Source organism: Myiozetetes cayanensis, unplaced genomic scaffold (genome assembly GCF_022539395.1).
Source record: "Myiozetetes cayanensis isolate MyiCay16 unplaced genomic scaffold, myiCay2020 scf4, whole genome shotgun sequence".
In the NCBI taxonomy this organism is placed as follows: Eukaryota; Metazoa; Chordata; class Aves; order Passeriformes; family Tyrannidae; genus Myiozetetes; species Myiozetetes cayanensis.
In genome coordinates, this window is record NW_026087631.1 from 7106561 (window position 1) to 7125772 (window position 19212).

Genomic DNA, 19212 nt, shown 5'->3' on the forward strand with positions numbered 1-19212 from the left:
TTCAAAGGAACGTTGTTTTTCTCTTCTAAGGAAAACTAATTCCTAATAGCAAAACTGATTTAAAATTTCATAATCACCTGCAGATGTCAAATGTCATCAGTGTTTTTGACAAATGAAAAAATGAGTATATCTATTCAAATAGCATTCATATTTCTCCTCTACTCTGTTACCATCATATTTGTATATCAGCAACCATACTTTGATTTCCACGTGTAGCCTTGTAGCAATTTCGCAGGAAAGCATTGCAAACAATTTATGAAATCACTGGGGTTTTTTATTGGCTGTGATTCCATTTTAAAAGAACATCATACCATTTACCCATATCATGCAGGAAAAAGTACCAGAAAAATAACAAATTAAAATCACATTCACAAAGTCTCTACTTCAAATCATCTTCTAGTACTGCATGCATCTGAAAGAAAGCTGGGGAGCCTTTCTGCTAGAAAATGCATGGCTAAGCTGAATTTTGCTCTGTGTGTGAGAGAAAGAGAGAAAACAGGCAATTTTTTAATGACAGTACTGAAACATTTTACTAACTCAGTGCATGAAGAAACAGTTATCTCGATAACATATATTCAGAACAGATACAGACAACTTTCAGATACATAAGACTTTACATTTAGATCACAACAGCTAATTTCTAACAATGCTTATTCTAGCACAGTAAGCTTGGCAAAAAGATGTATTCAGCAGCATTGGTATGGTCTTTTTTGATGAAGGAGAGGGGCTGGGAGGGACCTAAGCCAGTGTATGATACTAGAAACATAGACAGAGGAACTCCAAAGTGATTTAGCATATGATCTCACATTTTGTTTTATTCGTTTTAAACACAAGAGTAGCATTCATAATTAATATTGCAGTCTGATTTCATATGGCTTTCTCTAAATATAAATGTGACTTTACAAGGTCAATGGCAAACTAAATCATTTACCCTCCAAATGTGAAGGCCCTTTGACTATTTTTTAACTTACCAGTAAGGTCTTGGAGCTGTGAGGGAAAATGACTGCAGTGTCTAGCCACCAACCTTTCTGTGTAAATAAAAACTAGTTATAAAATTAAAATCCCTCATTTACCTGAGATTGAACAGACCAGTGATGCAAATAAAACAATGTCATGAAAAGACAAAGAGATATTCAGAATCCAAACAATGAACCATGCTTCTCTTTGGTCTTGTTTAAGTGCTTCATCACCTGCTTGAGTGCCGAGGGGAAAACTGTCTGAGACAATTCTTCTCACTTCCATACATGAGCCAAAGGTGTCTGTGTACCTTGTTGCCAGTTCTGAGTGGGAAGGGAAATAGATGGGCAGGAGAGAGGGGAGAGTGCCTGCTCTCGAGTCTCTTCAGCATGGCTTAGGCACTTCAGGGACAGTGGAATGACTTGAGGAGAGGTCCACAACTCATGCTGAGTGCCAAAAGTGAGGCAAAACCAAGCAAAACCTACCCAGCACCTATGATAGATCTTCTGTCATGTTTCTAATTGAAAGTAAAGGAAAATGGGAACTACCAGCTCACACTTGGCTGAACTCTCTGCTGTCCAGGGAGGAAGGTTTGTTTCACATGTGGCAAGCTGAGGTACAGAAGTAATGACATGGCTGAGCTGGGAAGCTCTCACAATGAAAAAGACTCAGGAGATACCATTTAATAAACCACCTTCCCTTTCCCTTCTGCTTTGTGAGCCTGGCATTAGACCTACCAGACTCAGCAGAGAGTTCCTATGGCCTTCCTCAGGATTTCAACCCAGATGTTCACACAGCTCAGGAGCTCAGCTCACAAAAGGAGTATTTTAAATGTTCTGAGCCCATGGATAGCAGTACCTACTTAAGAAATTTGAGCACAGGCCACACAAGATCCTGACTTGTAGACCAGTCATTCAATGGCACAGCTGCTGAGGCAGTTGGACAAAACTGTACCAAACACTCCTCTTTTCTCTCTCTTCTGCCTTTCTTCTCTAATTTCCTAACTGTCCACACATCTGTGCACAAATATGCACATCAAGCTGCCAGAGAGACTGAAAATAATCAGCAGTAGCATTCTGCAGGGAGGATGCCAGGCACAAAATTCTGATCCCATTTCAGGAGCACTATTTGGTGGCTGAGGAAGGGAGTCAAGGATGGCATCAGGGAGAGGTCAACAAGCAAGTGGTAGGGAAAAGCCAAAGTAAAATGGAGTAAGTTTATCTTCTTCGTTTGTTTGCAAGAGTTCTCCAGCACAGGGCCAGGGGACGATATGAAGGGACATGTCTCTTTTAGCAGAGGCACATTTCTGGTTCTACTTGTGTGTTGGAGGATGCGGGCCACAGAGATTAATTAGAGCACTGCAAAAGTATTGATGTCTGCATGTCAGTGTGATCTAGGTTAGGAGATTTAACTACCAGTGAGGGGCTGAAGCAAAGATCCAGCCTCTGCCTAGTAGCTTTCACAGATGCTCTGTGGCAGAGCATCAAAACGACAAAAGGAGGGGTTTCAATTCTTTGAGGTTTCCTTACATAGGCTCAAATTACTAGTTGCTGAATTTGCATGGGGTGAGTAGGACACTCTCCCTAGAAAATGGTAAATTGTTCAACACTGCTGTGCTGTACCCAGGCACTTATTCATAGAGTGTTCTGGGTTATTAAAGTCTTAAAAGGGAGACACTCATCTTGCTTTAAATGAAAGTTAGGGTAAAAAAAGCCCCACTGACATTATCCAAATGAATGAAACCTGCTTTCTCTTTCCTCTGTATAGTACCTGGCAGCCTGTATTTGAATGACCATGCCCTGTTTGTAGATCCAGCCTGAAATAAGTTGCATCTTTTATCAGCTTGTTCTGACTTGTAGATCAAGTCAAACTTTCTCAGAGTCCACCTTGGATTCAGCAGAAACTTACGGTCAAAATTATATAATATAACATAATACCTGAATAAGAATTGGGTGAGGAGGGAATACTCTATTTTTTCTCTTTCACAGTATCTCTCCCCTATTATGAGAGATGCTACTGGAACGCACAGAGCTCATAAGCTCACTGCTTTACCCATGCTGCAGATTTCTTCTGCTTACCTGAAAAGATGATAAATATCTTCTAAAATTTCTTATTCAGGAAAATACTGAGATGTTTGCCCAAACTCAGTTCCACTGAACCAGTGCAACAAAGAAGTTCCATTGAAGTAAAATGCTTAACTTAGGTACACAATGAAGTGTCTGAGATTGTTCTCCTTTTTATTGCCAGCTGAAAGTGTGTATTTGCTTCCAAATCCCTTTCACATCTTTAGGAAATTTTTATTTTTCCCAGGACAGGGACAAGCAATGCTAGTTCCGACAGACAAACCCTGATTTCTCTTACAAGTTCACGAGGCTGAGATGGCATGATCCTCTCACAGCATTAACTACAGAGGCATAGCCAAATGCAAAACTTCAGGATTAGCTCTTCAGATGACCACTCAGATACCCGATCATGAGCATCTGTGTTCAAAATAAGTCTATGTGTTGAATCTGTGTATGTACAAGCAAGTCAACATTTCCCGTAGAATTTGAATTATCTTTTGCAGTTACTTCATACCTACAGTGCTGTACTGAGAAGCCCTCTGTACCTGTGTCTGAAAAAGGCAACACAAAGATGGTGAGAAAGAGATTTCCTCCCAACCTTTTAGCTTCAAGGGATACCACATACTGCTGTAATATTAATTAGCTCCTGCACAATACTGGAGAACATTCTCACTTCATGCCTTTTTAGCAGGTAGAGATTGAAACCTACATTTTGCTGTTGGGGCACAAAAATAAGTGCCCCCCCCCCAAGGCAAGGCAGTAATTTAGCTCGATACATATCAGGCATAGCCTGAATTTCTGGATCTCCAGGGCCATAACTAACACTCGAGCCACAACACACTCCCACACACTGCAGGAAGGGGTGGGCATGACATAGCCACAACAATATGCTGGAATCCCAAATATCCAATCTGCAAGCACTGCTGGAAATGTGACAGTTGAATACAATATTGGGCAGAAAGAGGAAGGTTAAACAGAGCAGCAAACACACTTGGTCACTGGCTTCAGAGGGGCTGGGAAGGTCCTCTACCAGAGCACCGTGCACTCTCCTGTGGTTTCAGCTCTCTGTATGGCAACTGTCTGACCAATTTGCTCTCTCAAGTTAAGTGTATGGCTAGTTCCCAAAGTAACATGACTCTTGCTTAGATTCTGAGGCATTTAAATCTACAGCATCTGAGGGCAGATGACTCACTTCTTCCACAGTTTTGCGTGATGTCAGCTGTGTAAGTCATGCATGATTTACTTTACAAATGATCTTTTATTTATGTCAGCAATGGAATTAAAACAGAAAAGCTCTGCTTCCATGGGATAACCGAGATATCCCTTTCAAGAGCAGATGTGCTTAACAAAAAATGGCTAGTGTGACCTAATCAACAAGAACATTATAATAATGACTAATTATTATCAAAAATAATAATTTAAAAAAGATAATTGAAAAAATTAAAGAGGCCACTGTTCATACTTGGTGAACACTCCTTCTTGCTCTGGATGGAAATGAGATTGTTCCTTTTCTATGCTTGATGTGCTGTTGCCTTATTTAACATACATAGTACTATGGCTTATAATAAAAGTTGTGTAGTCTGCAGCTTTTTAATCTTTACATCCATTCAGAGGCATCTACTGGATGTGAGACTATGTACAAAAAAAGGAATGGATAAGTCTTGGGGCGGAGGAAAGGGAAAGAGGCTGTCAGAAGGGAATGGGAAGCGAAGGGACTCCTAGTGAGCAGTAGAGGGCAGAGGTGGGGAGGGCTGCGTGATGGATGGCAAGATTGTAAATCCCCATTGGGCAAAAGAGAAATCCTTTGCAGTACTGTTTATGCCCATCTAACAGTCTGCAGCTATTACTTCTTGAACATGTCCTGCAGGGGCCCTGGTAGGTATTTGATGACTGTGTCTAGAATGCTCTCTTCTTCCTCCTCCTCCTCATCCCCACAGCCAGGAGGGATCGCCTTCTTCGGGCGTGTCAGACTCCCTTCAGCATTAGCTTCCAGTGCAGCCTGGGCCTCTGCTTCCTTTTCTTCCTTCTTCTTTATCCCATACTGCAGGGAGAGATAACACATTGTCAGTCACCCGCTGAACAGGACGGCTGATAAAGCCAGCCATCACACATGGTGCTTCGCATGCTCCACTATGAACATCACTGTTAATATTCTCATTTTGCTCTTTTACACAGACACCAAAACCCAACCTGTCCCTAAGAATAGCCCAGTGGATGGACAGCTTTCACAAGACGAGATGGTCAGCTGCTCAGATCACTCAGAAACCAGCACATGAGAGAAACTGGGACTATGCAGCTGTGGGCCTAGTAAAGAGAAAATAAGCTCTGTGTTAACAAAGTTTTAGGGTGACATTCTATGGGTGTTGATCCTCCTCTTTTCAGTGAACAGTCTGATGCTCAAATCCAACATCTGTAATGATTCTGAAATACCATGTGCAGCATTTCATAGTAAAGGCTTATGGATGTGAGAAAACTTCAGGGAAAAAAATAATTATCCACAAAACAAAGCAAACAGGACAGGACAGACAGGACTGTGGTGAAAATGGCAGCTTCAGATATTTTCATGTGGAACATATCCTATACCACTTCATCCACGTTTTCTTTGTACAAGTGGGACAGAAAGACCTCTTTGTGAAAATAAACCTTCATTAGAAACTCAGCTGGCCCATACTATTTGAAGAGAAACATCTTTAATCCTGTGTGTTGAACAGATACTTGAAATTTGCTACTCCCACTAAGAATTAAAGGCATGCCACTAAGACATTACATGAGTAACCAGAATCTCATTTTATGATTTTATATTCAGAATGCTATATTTAATAGAGAAGTAAAGATATACATCTGTGAATCAGGCTAGGGAGAGAAATGCTATAATATCTCAGATCCCACAGTGACTGGGACATCCTTTCCAGTTGCTAGTTTGAAGGTATGTCCAAGGAAAAGAATTTCTGCACAACCAAACCTCATCAGTCAGTAGCCTTCATACATTTCAGTATTCCTCAGGTTACACTGCTATTTCTGTAAGTATTTGCACTGTTTTGGAGGTTATGGTGGTACACAGTAAAAAACAAACAGAAATCAACTCAAGCTGTCACATGCAAATCTACAGGAACAAGCATACCTGCAAGCTATCCTCTGTATTACAGAATCATAGAATGGTTTGGGTTGAAAGGTACTTTTAAAAGCCATCTTGTCCAACCACCCTGCACTAAGCAGGGACATCTTCAGCTACATCAGGTTGCTCAGAGACCTACCCTGTTTATTCAGACTAATTCAAATTTCACAGACTGTTTCCACTTTTTCCGATAATAAATGGAGGTTAAACTTTCTTGGTACTCCGATCATGATGCAAACTCAGAAAGTCTCCCATTTCTCAGTGCCCAGCTGTGCTGCAAAGAGGCCAGCTGCACCTTTCAAGGATAATTCTGGTCCCCAGGCCCTCAGCTCACAGGCTGGCAGCCACATTCTCCTGCTCAGTCTTTTTACCTTTTAACCAGCTGCTTTCATGGTTGCTTACATCCACCTGTTCCTGCCCTATTAGCTCCTCAGTTACCAGTGGCATCACAAGCACCTGCACAATTACTTACAATCCTTTCACTTCAGCTACATTAGGGAGGAATTCGACCTTTGTGAGGAAGAGGAAAGGCATTCAAGTTTGCAGTAGCAACTATGATAGCTTCAAAATTATTGCTTTGTAAAAGCCATTCCTTTACTTACGCCTAGATTTTAATTAAAGTACCAAATGGAATTAAGATTGTTCTCAGTACGTCGAAGCTATGAAGTAACTAACTTAAACCCATGCAAAGGCCAGCAAATCATTTTGCATGAATAAGTTCGAAAAGAACATCAAAAAGAAAATTAGATATGATTTCAAAACCATTAAAGAACTATGCTGGTACCATGTACTCAGTATTTTCAACTATCATTGATGTGATACTACTGAATAGACATGAAGTAGATGCTATTTTCATTATTTTTTCTTTTCATGTTTTCAATTAAAAATAGTCTGAATTGTTTACCAAAGCAAAAAGTGCACTCCTGCTGTCATGACTTTCTGATTTCAAAGGGCTGTTAGGTTTGAATAGAAGCATTTCCTCCTAAGCATTTCTGAGCAAAGGCAATATTTTTCCTTCCTTTCTCCATCATCATTAATATTTAGGATGACAGCCCGCAAGGTTGAAACCAGTAACTTCAAAACACTCTAGATCAATTCTTTCAAGCCAGAATGTTCATTAAGGCCATTTGTCTTACGATTTTTGTACCTACTGGTCAGACCAGATTTCGTGAGAGAGATGTCAAATGACATCTCCACTCACATCTGAGACAAAGAAAGCATTTGATCAACTCGTAGTTACAGGCCTGTACACCACAAATAAGATTCAACACGGGACCAGCTACCATGCAGGGGGAATGGCATGCAATGCTAGGCTGTGGTCAGTCTGTATGGCTGAGGTAAAGAAGACAAGTACATTTCAGTCCTTTGAGCAGAGAAAGGAACTACGTTCCCTTGGCTAACTTGACATGTTCACAACTCTAACACACAGCTCAGATAACTGAGGGTGTGCATGTGAAGCCCACAGCACGGAGTAGGATGCACGCCTTGCAAAGGCAAAGCCATGGAGGAGGAAGGAGCAGGAGTTTTGTAATGGTACAGCGTGTCCTAGGTGGGTCTGTCTGGCCAGCAGGTTTCATGGCTGCCAGTCAAGAGCCCTCCACTATGGTTGCATTGTGGTGATTGAAATCTGGGGGTAAGCATACAGGAACCACCCAACACAGCTATGCACCACCCACAGCGCTAAAATTGTTCATGGATGGTCGTTTTCACTGGGGCAACTGGCAACACTGCTCTTCTTTCCCTGAGGAAACACCTCTTCTTCCCAAGGTACTCTGAGAGCCTGAAATCGGTCCATACCTCAAGAAATAGTACTACGTATCAGATAACATTAAATTATAGTTTCTGGGAAAAGGTTGGCATATGGATGATACTGGTTACGTCTCTATTCAGGTAATTTTTCTTCTCAGGGGTTTTGTGTAGCTGCAGGTGGTATTGGATCTATGTCTGAACAGATGTGGCAGATGCAGCCATCTCTGGGATTACTATTTTATTTAGTAGCTAAGGTTTAAAAATCTACTGAGAGATTTAAATTATTATTCGTTGTCTTGCTGAATATACTAATTATTGGAGACCTTGCCTATTCTCACAGAGGTATGTTGATTAAATTTCCTTCACATTCTAACCCTCAGTAGAAAAAAACTCCAAATTAAAAAAGACATGGAAAACCAAACCGAACCAACGAAAAAAACCCACAAAACCCAAAAAAATTTTCAGCCAGACTTGAAAGCATATGATTAGAAAAGACACTGGGAGGGCAACACACACACACCATTTCACCTCAAAGGTTAACTTAACCTGAACAAGTCCTTTTCTTAGAGACTTCAGCTCATGAAGAACTCTCACCTGCTCTGGAACTTAGCTACTCTTTACAATTAAAACATTTCTCTTCATATCTAACCCGCTTCTTTAATAAATACTTTAAACAAAGAAAAAATCTGGAAGACTGAAAAGACAGAGCTACTGCAAAAATATTTATCTTTTATGTGTCTTTTTGTGCTTTATTTATCAAGTGTGCAAAGTTCTATTTTCTCTTCTATTCCCAAAGAGAACAACAGCCCCATTTAGATCTTCCCATCATTAACTCATGGTATTTTCTGCCAGGAATATATGTAGGACTGAAACAAGTTGGAAGCAATATGTTTAGCACCTTAAGGTCCACAGCTTTGAGAGTCCGGGGTACAGAAGTTTCCAGATTTTAACTGATTTATAAAAGCCCGAAGTCTTTTTACATGATTTGTTTGGTCTCTCTGTGAGTGAACAGGCTATCAAACACACCTCTGGCTTTAAGTTTCAGGTGAAAGTGAGACAGCTTTGAGTCAGAGGCTTAGGAGAGTATTCGCCCATTGTGATGGACTGCCATCTGGTTTTGAATTTTTTCCTGATGCTACAGTATTGGTTACAGATCTTCCTGCATTAGCAGTGCTGCTGTGTGTTTGTGGCAATGCAAACAGCCTATTTTTCCTTCCCTACATCTATTCCCCACAAGCCCCTCAGCTGGGGAGAAAGAGAGAAGGGTTTTCTAAGGAGGTGACAGTGCTGAAACCCAGAGTGCTGGGTACTCAGTTCTCATGACTGTTCAAAGAACAAAGCCTACTTTGATGTAGATCTGGTCCAACAATGTGCCCTGGCTTTTTTCCCACCTCAAATCTCTTGATTTCATTTTGTGTGAAATTTTGCTCTTTTTGTTTGTTTTTGGTGGTCTACTTGTCTTTCTGAACAGTTCATTTCTCCCTGGCCTGATGGACAGAATGAGTCCCCAGAAAATCTGTGGGGAAGCCTTTTAATACATAGAAAAGGAAGATACTATCTTTGTCTCTTAGATTTATCCATTTCAGTACAAGCTCTGCCGCACACTGTTATAATTACACAGATGGTTTCACACAACTCAGACATGCTGACCCTGGATAATCCCTGTGCTTTATAAGGAGTGATGGACAAAGAATCACAACCTGCCACACAGGCAGGTTGTGCCATTTTCCAGCTGTGGTAGAGAATGAAAGGTACGAGAGAGACTACTGGGTGTCTCATGACAGAACTCCTGCCACAACATGGAGATATGTGTGGGTGTGTGGGTGTGGTGTGAGTGTAGGTGTGGGTGTTTTTTGTCTCCACAGGCTGCTGCATAGCTCTGCTGACCTTGTCAATGTGTTGGTGGAAGAGGGCTGATTAATAATGGAAAAGAACAAGGCAAAGTCTGGAAACTGCAGTCCTAAACTGCATTGTTCAATTGCGTGTGAGCCAAACAGGAACATAACTCAGGAGAGAGGTGGCAGACGGAGAGAAAGGAGGACAATAAAACTTCGGGTAGAGGACACCCAAGATGCACAGGCAAGGCTATGGATATATGAGCAGTTTCTGCTTCATGCCTCATCTCTCCTGGAAAAGGTGTTCCCAAACCATCTCTCTGAGGACTGTCAGAGTTTTTCAGCCAGCTTTCCAGTAGAGATTATTTGTAAAGCAGGCTTCTGTCCTTTGAGTCCTTTACCTCATCCAAGGTTCCATCTCCCCACAAGTTCCCTGTGGCCACACATGCCTTGCTACTCTGTGCTAGCTCAGGCTTTCAGCTCTTTCAAAATCACAGCAGTTCTTTATTCATGACCTATCTTGTTTCATGTCTTCAGTCTTATCCCCCTGTTTCTCTCAGGGGGATCCCATGGCAGGTACATAGAGGCCTGCGTTTTCTTGTTGCACCACAAGCACAGATCAGATGCAATGTGGATTTCAAATTACCCATCTTCATCTGCCTCCCATTAGCATCCTCTTCTGGTGACACTGGGCAACATTGCTGCATGAGAACCATGCATTCATCTGGTTTTCATTCTAATTAGCTGCAGGATTGCAATGCGTTCCTATGGGAATATCCAGTGATCTAAGCATCCAAGATCACATTAGGTAGGGAATTTGCTTTTCTGAAGCTCCACAACAGATAGGGTGCAAGATAAAGCACTGCTCTCTCTCAGAGATCTGATCAGTACTGAGAAGCCTTGCTTTTTTACTTTTGATTGGAAACAACATCACATCTGCCCACTGCTTGCTGTTTAAGTGAAAAACAGAACTGCATCGGGCTCCTGCTTGCAGAGGCCACCATGAATTTTCTGCAAACTCACATCAAAATGAATCCTTCTGTTCGTCTCAATGGAGACGGGACCAGACAAACACAGCTAAAAGAGGGAGATCATGATATCATAGAATGTCTTGGGTTAGGAGGGACCTTTAAAATCACCTCATTCCAACCTCTCCACCATAGGCAGGAACACCATCCACTAGACAAGGTTGCTTAGAGTCCTACCCAACCTGGCATTGAAAACTTCCAGGGATGGGGCATGAACAACCCCTCTGGACAAACTGTGCCTTACCACCCTTACAGTAAAGAATTTCTTTCTGGTTTCCAATCTAAACCTGTCCTCTTTCTATTTAAGGTCATTCTCCCTTGTCCTATGCCATAGGAAAGAGTAAGATGTGGCTGGAGAAGGGGTCATGTGGAGGTAGGGCAGCACCAGGAAAAACACCCATGTTCTATTTGCTGGAGATGAACACAACACAGTACCACACAAGCACAGGAACGAGGGCATGGACTGTAAGGGGGATCAGGACCACACAAGACTCCCAGAGCCCTCCGACCCATTTCCAGAAAGCTCTGAAAGAACAGACTGCACATGATAACTAATTTGCAGAGAAAGCAAGAAACCCCTTCAGGGCAGGAAAACCTATCTATATAAAGGTACCCCCATTAAGCCTGGGCAGAGATCCAGGAGCCCGGACATCTCATCAGCTGGACTGATGCTGCAAACCAGGGTTGCTGATTTCTTTCTTGCTTTCTTTTTCTTTCTTGCTTTCTTTTTCTTTCTTGCTTTCTTTTTCTTTCTTACTTTCTTTCTCTTTCTTGCTTTCTTTCTCTTTCTTGCTTGCTTTTTCTTTCTTTCTTTTCTTTCTTTCCTTCCTTCTTTCTTTCTTTCCCTCTTTCTTTCCTTCCTTCTTTCTTTCCTTCTTTCTTTCTTTCCCTCTTTATTTCTTTCCTTCCTTCTTTCTTTCTTTCTTTTTTGCTTTCTTGCTTTCTTGCTTTATTTCTTGCTTTCTTTCTTCCTTCCTTTTTTCCTTTCTTCCTTTCTTTCTTCCTTCATTTCTTTCTTTCTTCTTTCCTTTCCTTTCCTTCCTTTCTTCCTTCCTTCTGTTCATTCTTCCATTCTTTCCGTTCTTTCTTTCCATCCTTTTTTTCTTTCTCACTCACTCACTTGCTCACTGGCTCTTTCTTTCTTGCTTGCAGATCCTTGAAGAGGTCAAAGTCTGCTCTCCTGACATCCAGTTATAGGAGCCATGGCACTCCCTCCCTGTGCTGCCAATAAGATCACAGCCCTGCAGGCACGTGTGCATCTCTAACTCCTCTTGTTTCTTCCCCATGCTGCCTGTGTTTGCACAGAGGCAGATGGGAAACATGTTTTGGCTTGATCTACTACAGATGCTGACTCTGTTGAAGCAACCTGGCCATTCTGCTCACTGGCCAGCTCCATGGACTATGCCAGGTTTTCCCAGTCAAGCACTTTTTTCCACATTCAGGTGGTGTGAACAGCAATTTGTGAGCAAATTTATTACTCTTTGGAAAACAAAGCTCTGTGAGAAAGACCAGGCACATGAATTTTTCAGAATACTGGGCAGAAAACATGTTTTCATTTTCTCCGTGTCTGCAAATATGTTAACCTTCTTCCTGTTGTATATGCAGCATCCACATTAAAACAATGCCTTACAGCAATACAGTCAGCCTCAGTGAGAGAAATGAGGTTTTGAAAGTTTCAGGAATGCAGATAATCAAATTACTACTGACTAGCAAAGTCTTCCATCTTGTAATCAGAGAAGACTCTCCAGAGTAAGCAGAGAATGTCTGACTTATGAAGAAGAGCATAGGATCAGAGGCTCCAAAATACTGATTTTAGGTACCTGGAGAGTTGACTGAAATCAGTGCACTGACTCATGACCACAGGGCCCAAGATAAGTACAGTTTATATTGTACTCCTAAGCCTGTTAGGTCCTGTGGAAAATCTCTCCCCCAGAACCCAACTTGCAGCTTCAGTTGAGAAAATCTGGGTCAATTATATTCTTCAAAGCAGCTAAAGCAGGGTAAGAAGAAAGAAAAGTTACATATTACACAGTAACAATTATAGTTTAATTGCTCATAAGTTACAGTGAAAATACAGTTTTGCTCCATGATCACCAGGATGGGGTTCCCATGAGAACTGAGGATTTTTCGGTGATGTAGAGCAGGTATGCTGCTAGCCAAAGCAGGTTATGATTCCTATGGTTTCCAAAGTCTGCACTTAGTTTTCTACAGAAGCCAATGGCAGAGACCTGGAAATGCACAAGTGCAGTTGCCTGTATAAGTTTAAAAGTATTTATGTTATGGCTGTGTATCTGACAGCATAAATAAATCCACAGATTATGTCTCTGCTTATGTGCACACTTCACAAGATGAGAACATGGAGTATGAGCTGCTCATCCTTCTTCCTACCTCCTGCAATATTTTGCTTTGCCAGGGGAAAACCGTTCTTTTAGTACAAGGCTGGTAAAATTGTTTCCTCAGAACACTGAAGTAATTTAGATTAGACATAACTATTTCTTTTCCATAGCCTCTGTTCACTATATGTGAAAACTCTTTGTTGTTGTTGTTGTTGTTGTTGTGTTTTTTGTTTGCTTTAGGTTTTTGGGGTTTATTTTTATTTTCACATTGTTTAATCTCATTTGAAAGCTCTAGTCCAGTCACTTTGTCTCTACAAGAACCTTACAGAAGTGCTCCACTGGATAGGGAGTGGTTTACTGCAGGATAAGGAGTCTTTTTTTTTTCCTTACAATTCAAAGCTAGCTGGACATGCAGATAATTCCCAAAAGAAATATGGTTTGTTCTCTCCAGGGGAATAGGGAACTCATGGTTTGCTCATGAGGCTTAGAAATTATTATTATAATAATGCTTTTCTAGATTTGTGCTTTGTAGGGTTCAGCACTTCATTGCCTTATTGATCACGAGCACTTTGGCAGACTTGAGCTTTAAGACAGATGAAAATTCAACCCTAAATGGCTCATACGTTTAAAGTTCAGCTCTTGGCAGATAAACTACGTGAGCTCTCTGCATCTCATCTCTTTGTAAATCCCTAGAAGCCACTAATGGCAGATTTTTTAAAAAATCCAACAGTTTCCAAGTGCCAGTTTTGTTTCTAGAATGTTGCATTCATTTCTTTGTGCACATGTCAGCTCCCGCTGTTATGAAACTTTAGGTCCTCCTTGGCATTTTGTAGTACACTAAAAAGTGCTCTTGCCCATGCAGAACTGTATTATCTGCAAAGAAAAGTGGCAGGTAACAGAGCTCATCGCAGCAGATCGATTAAGAACTTAGAATTCTGGAAGTGATACCCCTGTACACGACTGAAAGTGTGCTCCAGCTAAATTTATGTTCCTTGTAATTTACTGTAATTCAGCACTGTGAGGGACAGCTGCATTTAACTGTAGCCTTCTATTAGACAGCGAATTTGAGGGAAAAAAAAAGATTAAATTCTACTAAACAAAGTCAACATAGTTGACAGAAACATAGTTTAATTGTTACATAAGAAAAAAAAAATAATTAGAATAGAGCCAACTAACAGTCCCAGATATAAAAGCAGCACTCATATAACTCCTGCTGAGAATCCTGAAGACTACCCTGGAAGTTAGTCCCCTAGACCAACATTTAGGTATGCATCTGCAATTTTTCTCAGCTTTCTGTGAGACCAATATGGGAGACAATTAATTTTTTCATCGTGAACAGAGAATTTAAATAAGATTTACCCTTCTAAAGGGGCTGCGGTGAGTCTGCTCTGAAACATAGTCATTGCTTAAAATGAGGCTGCACTGAAATATAATAAGTTCCTTCCACGCTATTTTCTTAAGTTATTCTGTCCTCAGTAACTCCCCTAGATTGATAGGATGAATTTGACAGGACAATAAACTGCCTCAAACTTTTCAGTAGAATTCTTTTTCTTTCCGTAACCTGCATCAAAATTTTTAAACGCTGACTTTGTTGGCAGCACAAGATAATGTAATTCAGCAATAGTAAGAGCTCGGGAAAGATTAGTTAGGTGATTATCTTTAGTCCTTGCTTTGCAAGTATTTAATTGTTGTCATCAATTCCTTGAGGATTCTTCTGTGTGGAATAAATCCTGCCATGCCCCATTGCAGTTAGGATCTAATTAGCACACCCACCCTGCTAGTACGTCTGTGGAGACCAAGGTATTGTCACAAGCTCAGAGCCAAGACTCAGTAAAATCAAAGATAGTTAATCAATTAGTTCCAAACTTTTGACATATGCTTCCCTCTGAAGTACAAAAAGTACTTTTCAGTCCCCTTAACTGGCAACAGAGATGAGAACTGACATCAAAATGCTTTAAATATAGGAAGGACACTTTTGACATCCAAAAAGAGCAAGTAGGAAATTATGAGTGTTTATTCATATGCTGTAGCTCTTTAGAGGGACATGAAAAAATGAAGGACAAGTCGCTTATTTTTCCCTAGCCCTTTTTGATCTGACACACCAGCCTCTTCCTTATGTAATTCTAGACAGTTTTTTTACTTCCCAAGAGACTGGAGAAGTCATGTCTGTAGTGAATGAAAGCTGGCAAAGGAAAATATCTGGTTCATCTTAACAGTCCAACCAAACAGCAATAATGGTGTTACAGTGCTAGAAGGACCCACTCAGGCTATGCAGTGCTGCAAGGCTGGGTTGCTATTACAAGTACAGAGAACTGCTTTCACCTGTAAACAGCCATTGCAGAAAAAAACTCAGACCACAAGCAACCAGTTTGGGCTGATTGCTCAAAACCCACGCTAGAGATGAGCTGTTGACCTTTTCTCATCATTTCTCTTGACCGGCCGTGGTCAGAGAACAAATGCTTAGCATTGTCACTGATATGTTTAGCAGGGGCAGATCTCATGAAACTCACAACCCACATCAAGCTAAGAGCTATACAGCAAAATAGAGAGATGAACCTTGTGAAGAAGGGCTTGCTATCTCTATTGCCCATTTTTCTTAGGTATGCCTTTGCTGTATGGAAGCAAGACAAAGGCACTGCTTTTAACTCCTACCAGCTTCAATTACTGAAGTAATGAAAGGAGCCTTTACAGGGGAGAACAGTTGCTATAATAATTTTCATAGGTTCTTGAGGTCTTAGTTGGGACCTGCAGTTTTTCTTGCCCTCTCCATCCATATAGGCAGGCCCTCATAGCAATTCAGATCAGAGGGTATGGAACAGCTGAAGGGTTAACCTCCTTCTGGTTGGAAGCATTCATCCTCCAGACAGTGAGTCAAAACAAGAGTAACAAGCCCACCATTTTCTTTCCCTCTGTCTTGAACTAACTGGGTGCCTTTGCTCTGATACAGCAAAGAATGGGATCTTTTCCAGAACATGTTGGTTTTTTTGTTGTGTCCATGTCAAAAAGCAGCAGCTCGAAGCTCTTACTTATGGGCTAATTGATACCCAGCTGTGCTCATCCTCAAGCTAGGCAAATGAAGGCTGGCTCTCTATTTTAATTTTATATTGTCTGAGCATTTTGACATCATTAATGAGACTTTCAGTAGCCAGGTGGGAAGGGTGGGAGGCAGAGGATAAGGCAGACAGAGACTTTAAATCTCATCTTGTATGACACCAAGTTGCAGGGGAGTGTTGGAAGAAAACACATCAGTAACTGAGCCTGCAGGTAAGTGTAACCATGCACATTAACATCACGCTCAGCTGATCATGCTGTTCTATGCCCTGACCACTATCTTCCATCATAAAATACCTCTGCATGCCTAACAAAGCCGTGAACAAGTAGGAATCCTATTACTTCAGAAATTTCCATCACTTCAGCCCATTAATGAACAGTTATTCTTCAGATGTATAAAAAGAGTAATTAAAAAGATCAATTAATCACTTCACTGAGCTTTTTTTTGAATCATGTGAGCTTTTTTGGATCAGCTTGTTGGGATTTTTGGCCAAATCCTCAGCCTATTTTGGTAAAGGCCCTACTTACACAAATTGCTGCTACAATCTGGATCCTTTTCATGTAATAGCTTTTGCTGAGAAGCTAAGAGAAAAAACATTTCAAATCTCAGTGTTTGCTGCCACAAGAGAAGTCCTGTGTTAGTGGAAGTGTGACTTTTACTAATAGAAGAGTACTTAAAAAATTCCTACCATGCACCATTGCAAGTACACAGAGAAGCAGCTAGCACAAATGCAGCGACACAACCAGAAACTTTGATACTGAGAGAAGAAATACTGTCACCTTTGAGAAGTACCTGAAAGAAAGAGCTCCTTGTGTGCAGAATAGAGAAGCCACCAACAAACTCAGCCCAATCCAGAGCCAGGGCAGAACGAACAAATAGGAAAAACAGAAATGTTGCTCTGTGTCTGAGCTGGCTCAGGAGCGAAAGGAGATGTTGTTTCATTTCCCCTCATGGACAACTCCTGGCACCACGTCAACAGGTCAAGCAAGTATATCACCCTGTGATTACCTTTCAGATCTTGCTTAGCAGATGCTGACATATGTGAGTTCTGGCACTTCTTGCCCTTGACCTGATGTACTTTGAGGGTGAAAATCCATCATCTGCAGGATTTTTGTCAAAGGGATTTGTGGAGTGTGGGAGGATAGGGAGTTTGCACATTGGCAGAAGAACTGGGTGCAGATTTTTAAGCTGGGCACAAGCTTCTGATTATGGAGCACTTTCAAGGAGAGTGGGAAATATGGTGTGCATTTTTTCGCTGATAGAAAAATTCCCTCTTATTTATATATTCATACATTCTGGGCATCCTTACTGGTAACAGCTTGCCTGTCACTTTCCCAATGTGGCAGCTCACTCAGCCCCAGTTCCTGCTCGTTTGACTTTGTTCTCTCCATGGAAAGAAGCTAGCCCCTCCCACACATGTGCCAGGAGGAAAAAGCATGAGCCTTAGAGACATAACGGTCTCTGATTGTAGGAAGACAAGAACAACTCACTGACAGCATTATAGTAGCTGGCTCTAAAAGCACCTGCTTTGCTGTCTGGATTACCCATAAATATTCCACCACACACCTGCTTCCCAGCACAGCCACTGTAAGCCTGAGAACACTGTGTTATTGTTCAGTAATGCTGTGTGAAAATGTTATTTGCCTGGCTGTTCGTGCTTGTGTTTGGAAAATTACTTTTCTGGGGTGCTAAATTCATCAGCCTTTATCAGAGCAGGTGTGGGGCTCCCAAGAGAAGAAGGTGCCAGCTCATGCCAGAGGAAACAAAGCAACACTGCAGACAGTGAAGGATGTAGTAAGTAGAAAGATGATTTGCTTCAATGAATTTAATTAGAAGACATTAACAATATTTTTTCCACTTTGCTTAGTGGCTTTTTCTGCTGGGATATCATCTAAGAAGTATATTGAAAACAAAAAAATAAAAACTCCAGACACTAGAACAACTTTCCTTTGAACCATGCCTTAAAAGTGCAGGGCATTTCTACAGTACAAAAGACAAAGTCTGGGAAGCCACACAATAATGGGTCTATATGTTCAGGTGCTGACAGCTGGGGCCTAAGAGAGGTGTCCTCTGTGATGAGTCCTGGGGCTGCCCTGTGCCAGGCACAGCCACCTCCAGCTCTGGAGGGAGACATGGACTGAAAACTGGTTTAAGGCTCTGATTAAGAGTAACTAATACAGTGATTCACACGATGTTCTCCTGCTTTGGGCACTCCTCTCCACAAAGGCTTTGCAATGAACGTGGTAATAGAAGGAGCTCCTCATGAGTGAGCACTTACTCATAGTTTGATAGTTACAAGTTAAGCATCTGCTTAGAGCTCTTCTAGTTAGACAGCAAATACATCCCCTTCTAAGGCATGCACCTGGGATATCAGCCTTTGAGGTCTGCATTTCTCACTACTGAGCACCAAGGAACAATTGACCACCAGTTCAGGTGGAGGCAATGAACAGTTTGACAGCTAAAGCTTGATAAGGCAAACTCATTCATGAACCTGGCTATCCCTAAAATGACATCAGATATTCCCAAGGCTTCCTCCTCATCTGAGTTTCTCTCTCTCTCACTTGGAATTGTGTAGGTGCCCATTGTGAAGTTCTTTAATTTTTTTTTTTAAAAAACAGAGACTTAACTACCCATTCTCATTCTGACTGATTCACTAAAATTAGAAAGCACCGAGGTTCTTCTTCCTTTTTCTCCAGCTCTCTCTCTCTCTCTCAATCTCTCTTCTTTTATGCACAATCAATTCCTTCTGCAGAAATGGAAACAACCTGGGAATAAATTTGGGTTCTGTTAATGAAAGCTGGTAATAGCTGCAAGATTTACTGTAACATATCCCAATTAGTTCCAGTGAACATCATGTCACACAGTATCATTCCACAGCTAACATCTAGCACAAAGAAAAAGAGTCTTTAAAAACTGAGGCCAAACTACTTTAATTTAGTGCTGATCGAATACACGTCTTGGCTTTCTCAAATATGGATTCAGTTTAAATGCAGTTTCAGGACAGTCTTCCTGCAATTCTCATTTCCCTACAAGAAGACATTTTTGTTGCATAGGAGACCCTAGCTCTTTTTAAAAGT

General features: G+C 41.3%; 1 protein-coding gene across 1 annotated transcript in view; it reads right to left on the reverse strand.

Annotated features, from left to right (window-relative positions):
* Window positions 1–252: 252 nt before the first annotated feature.
* Window positions 253–19212, reverse strand: part of CPLX1 (complexin 1) — a 103955-nt gene continuing 84995 nt past the window's right edge. Inside the window, exon 4 of the mRNA XM_050328833.1 lies at window positions 253–5061. Within this exon, the coding sequence (XP_050184790.1) occupies window positions 4864–5061 (198 nt within the window). The 3' untranslated portion in view covers window positions 253–4863. The remainder of the gene's footprint in view (window positions 5062–19212) is intronic.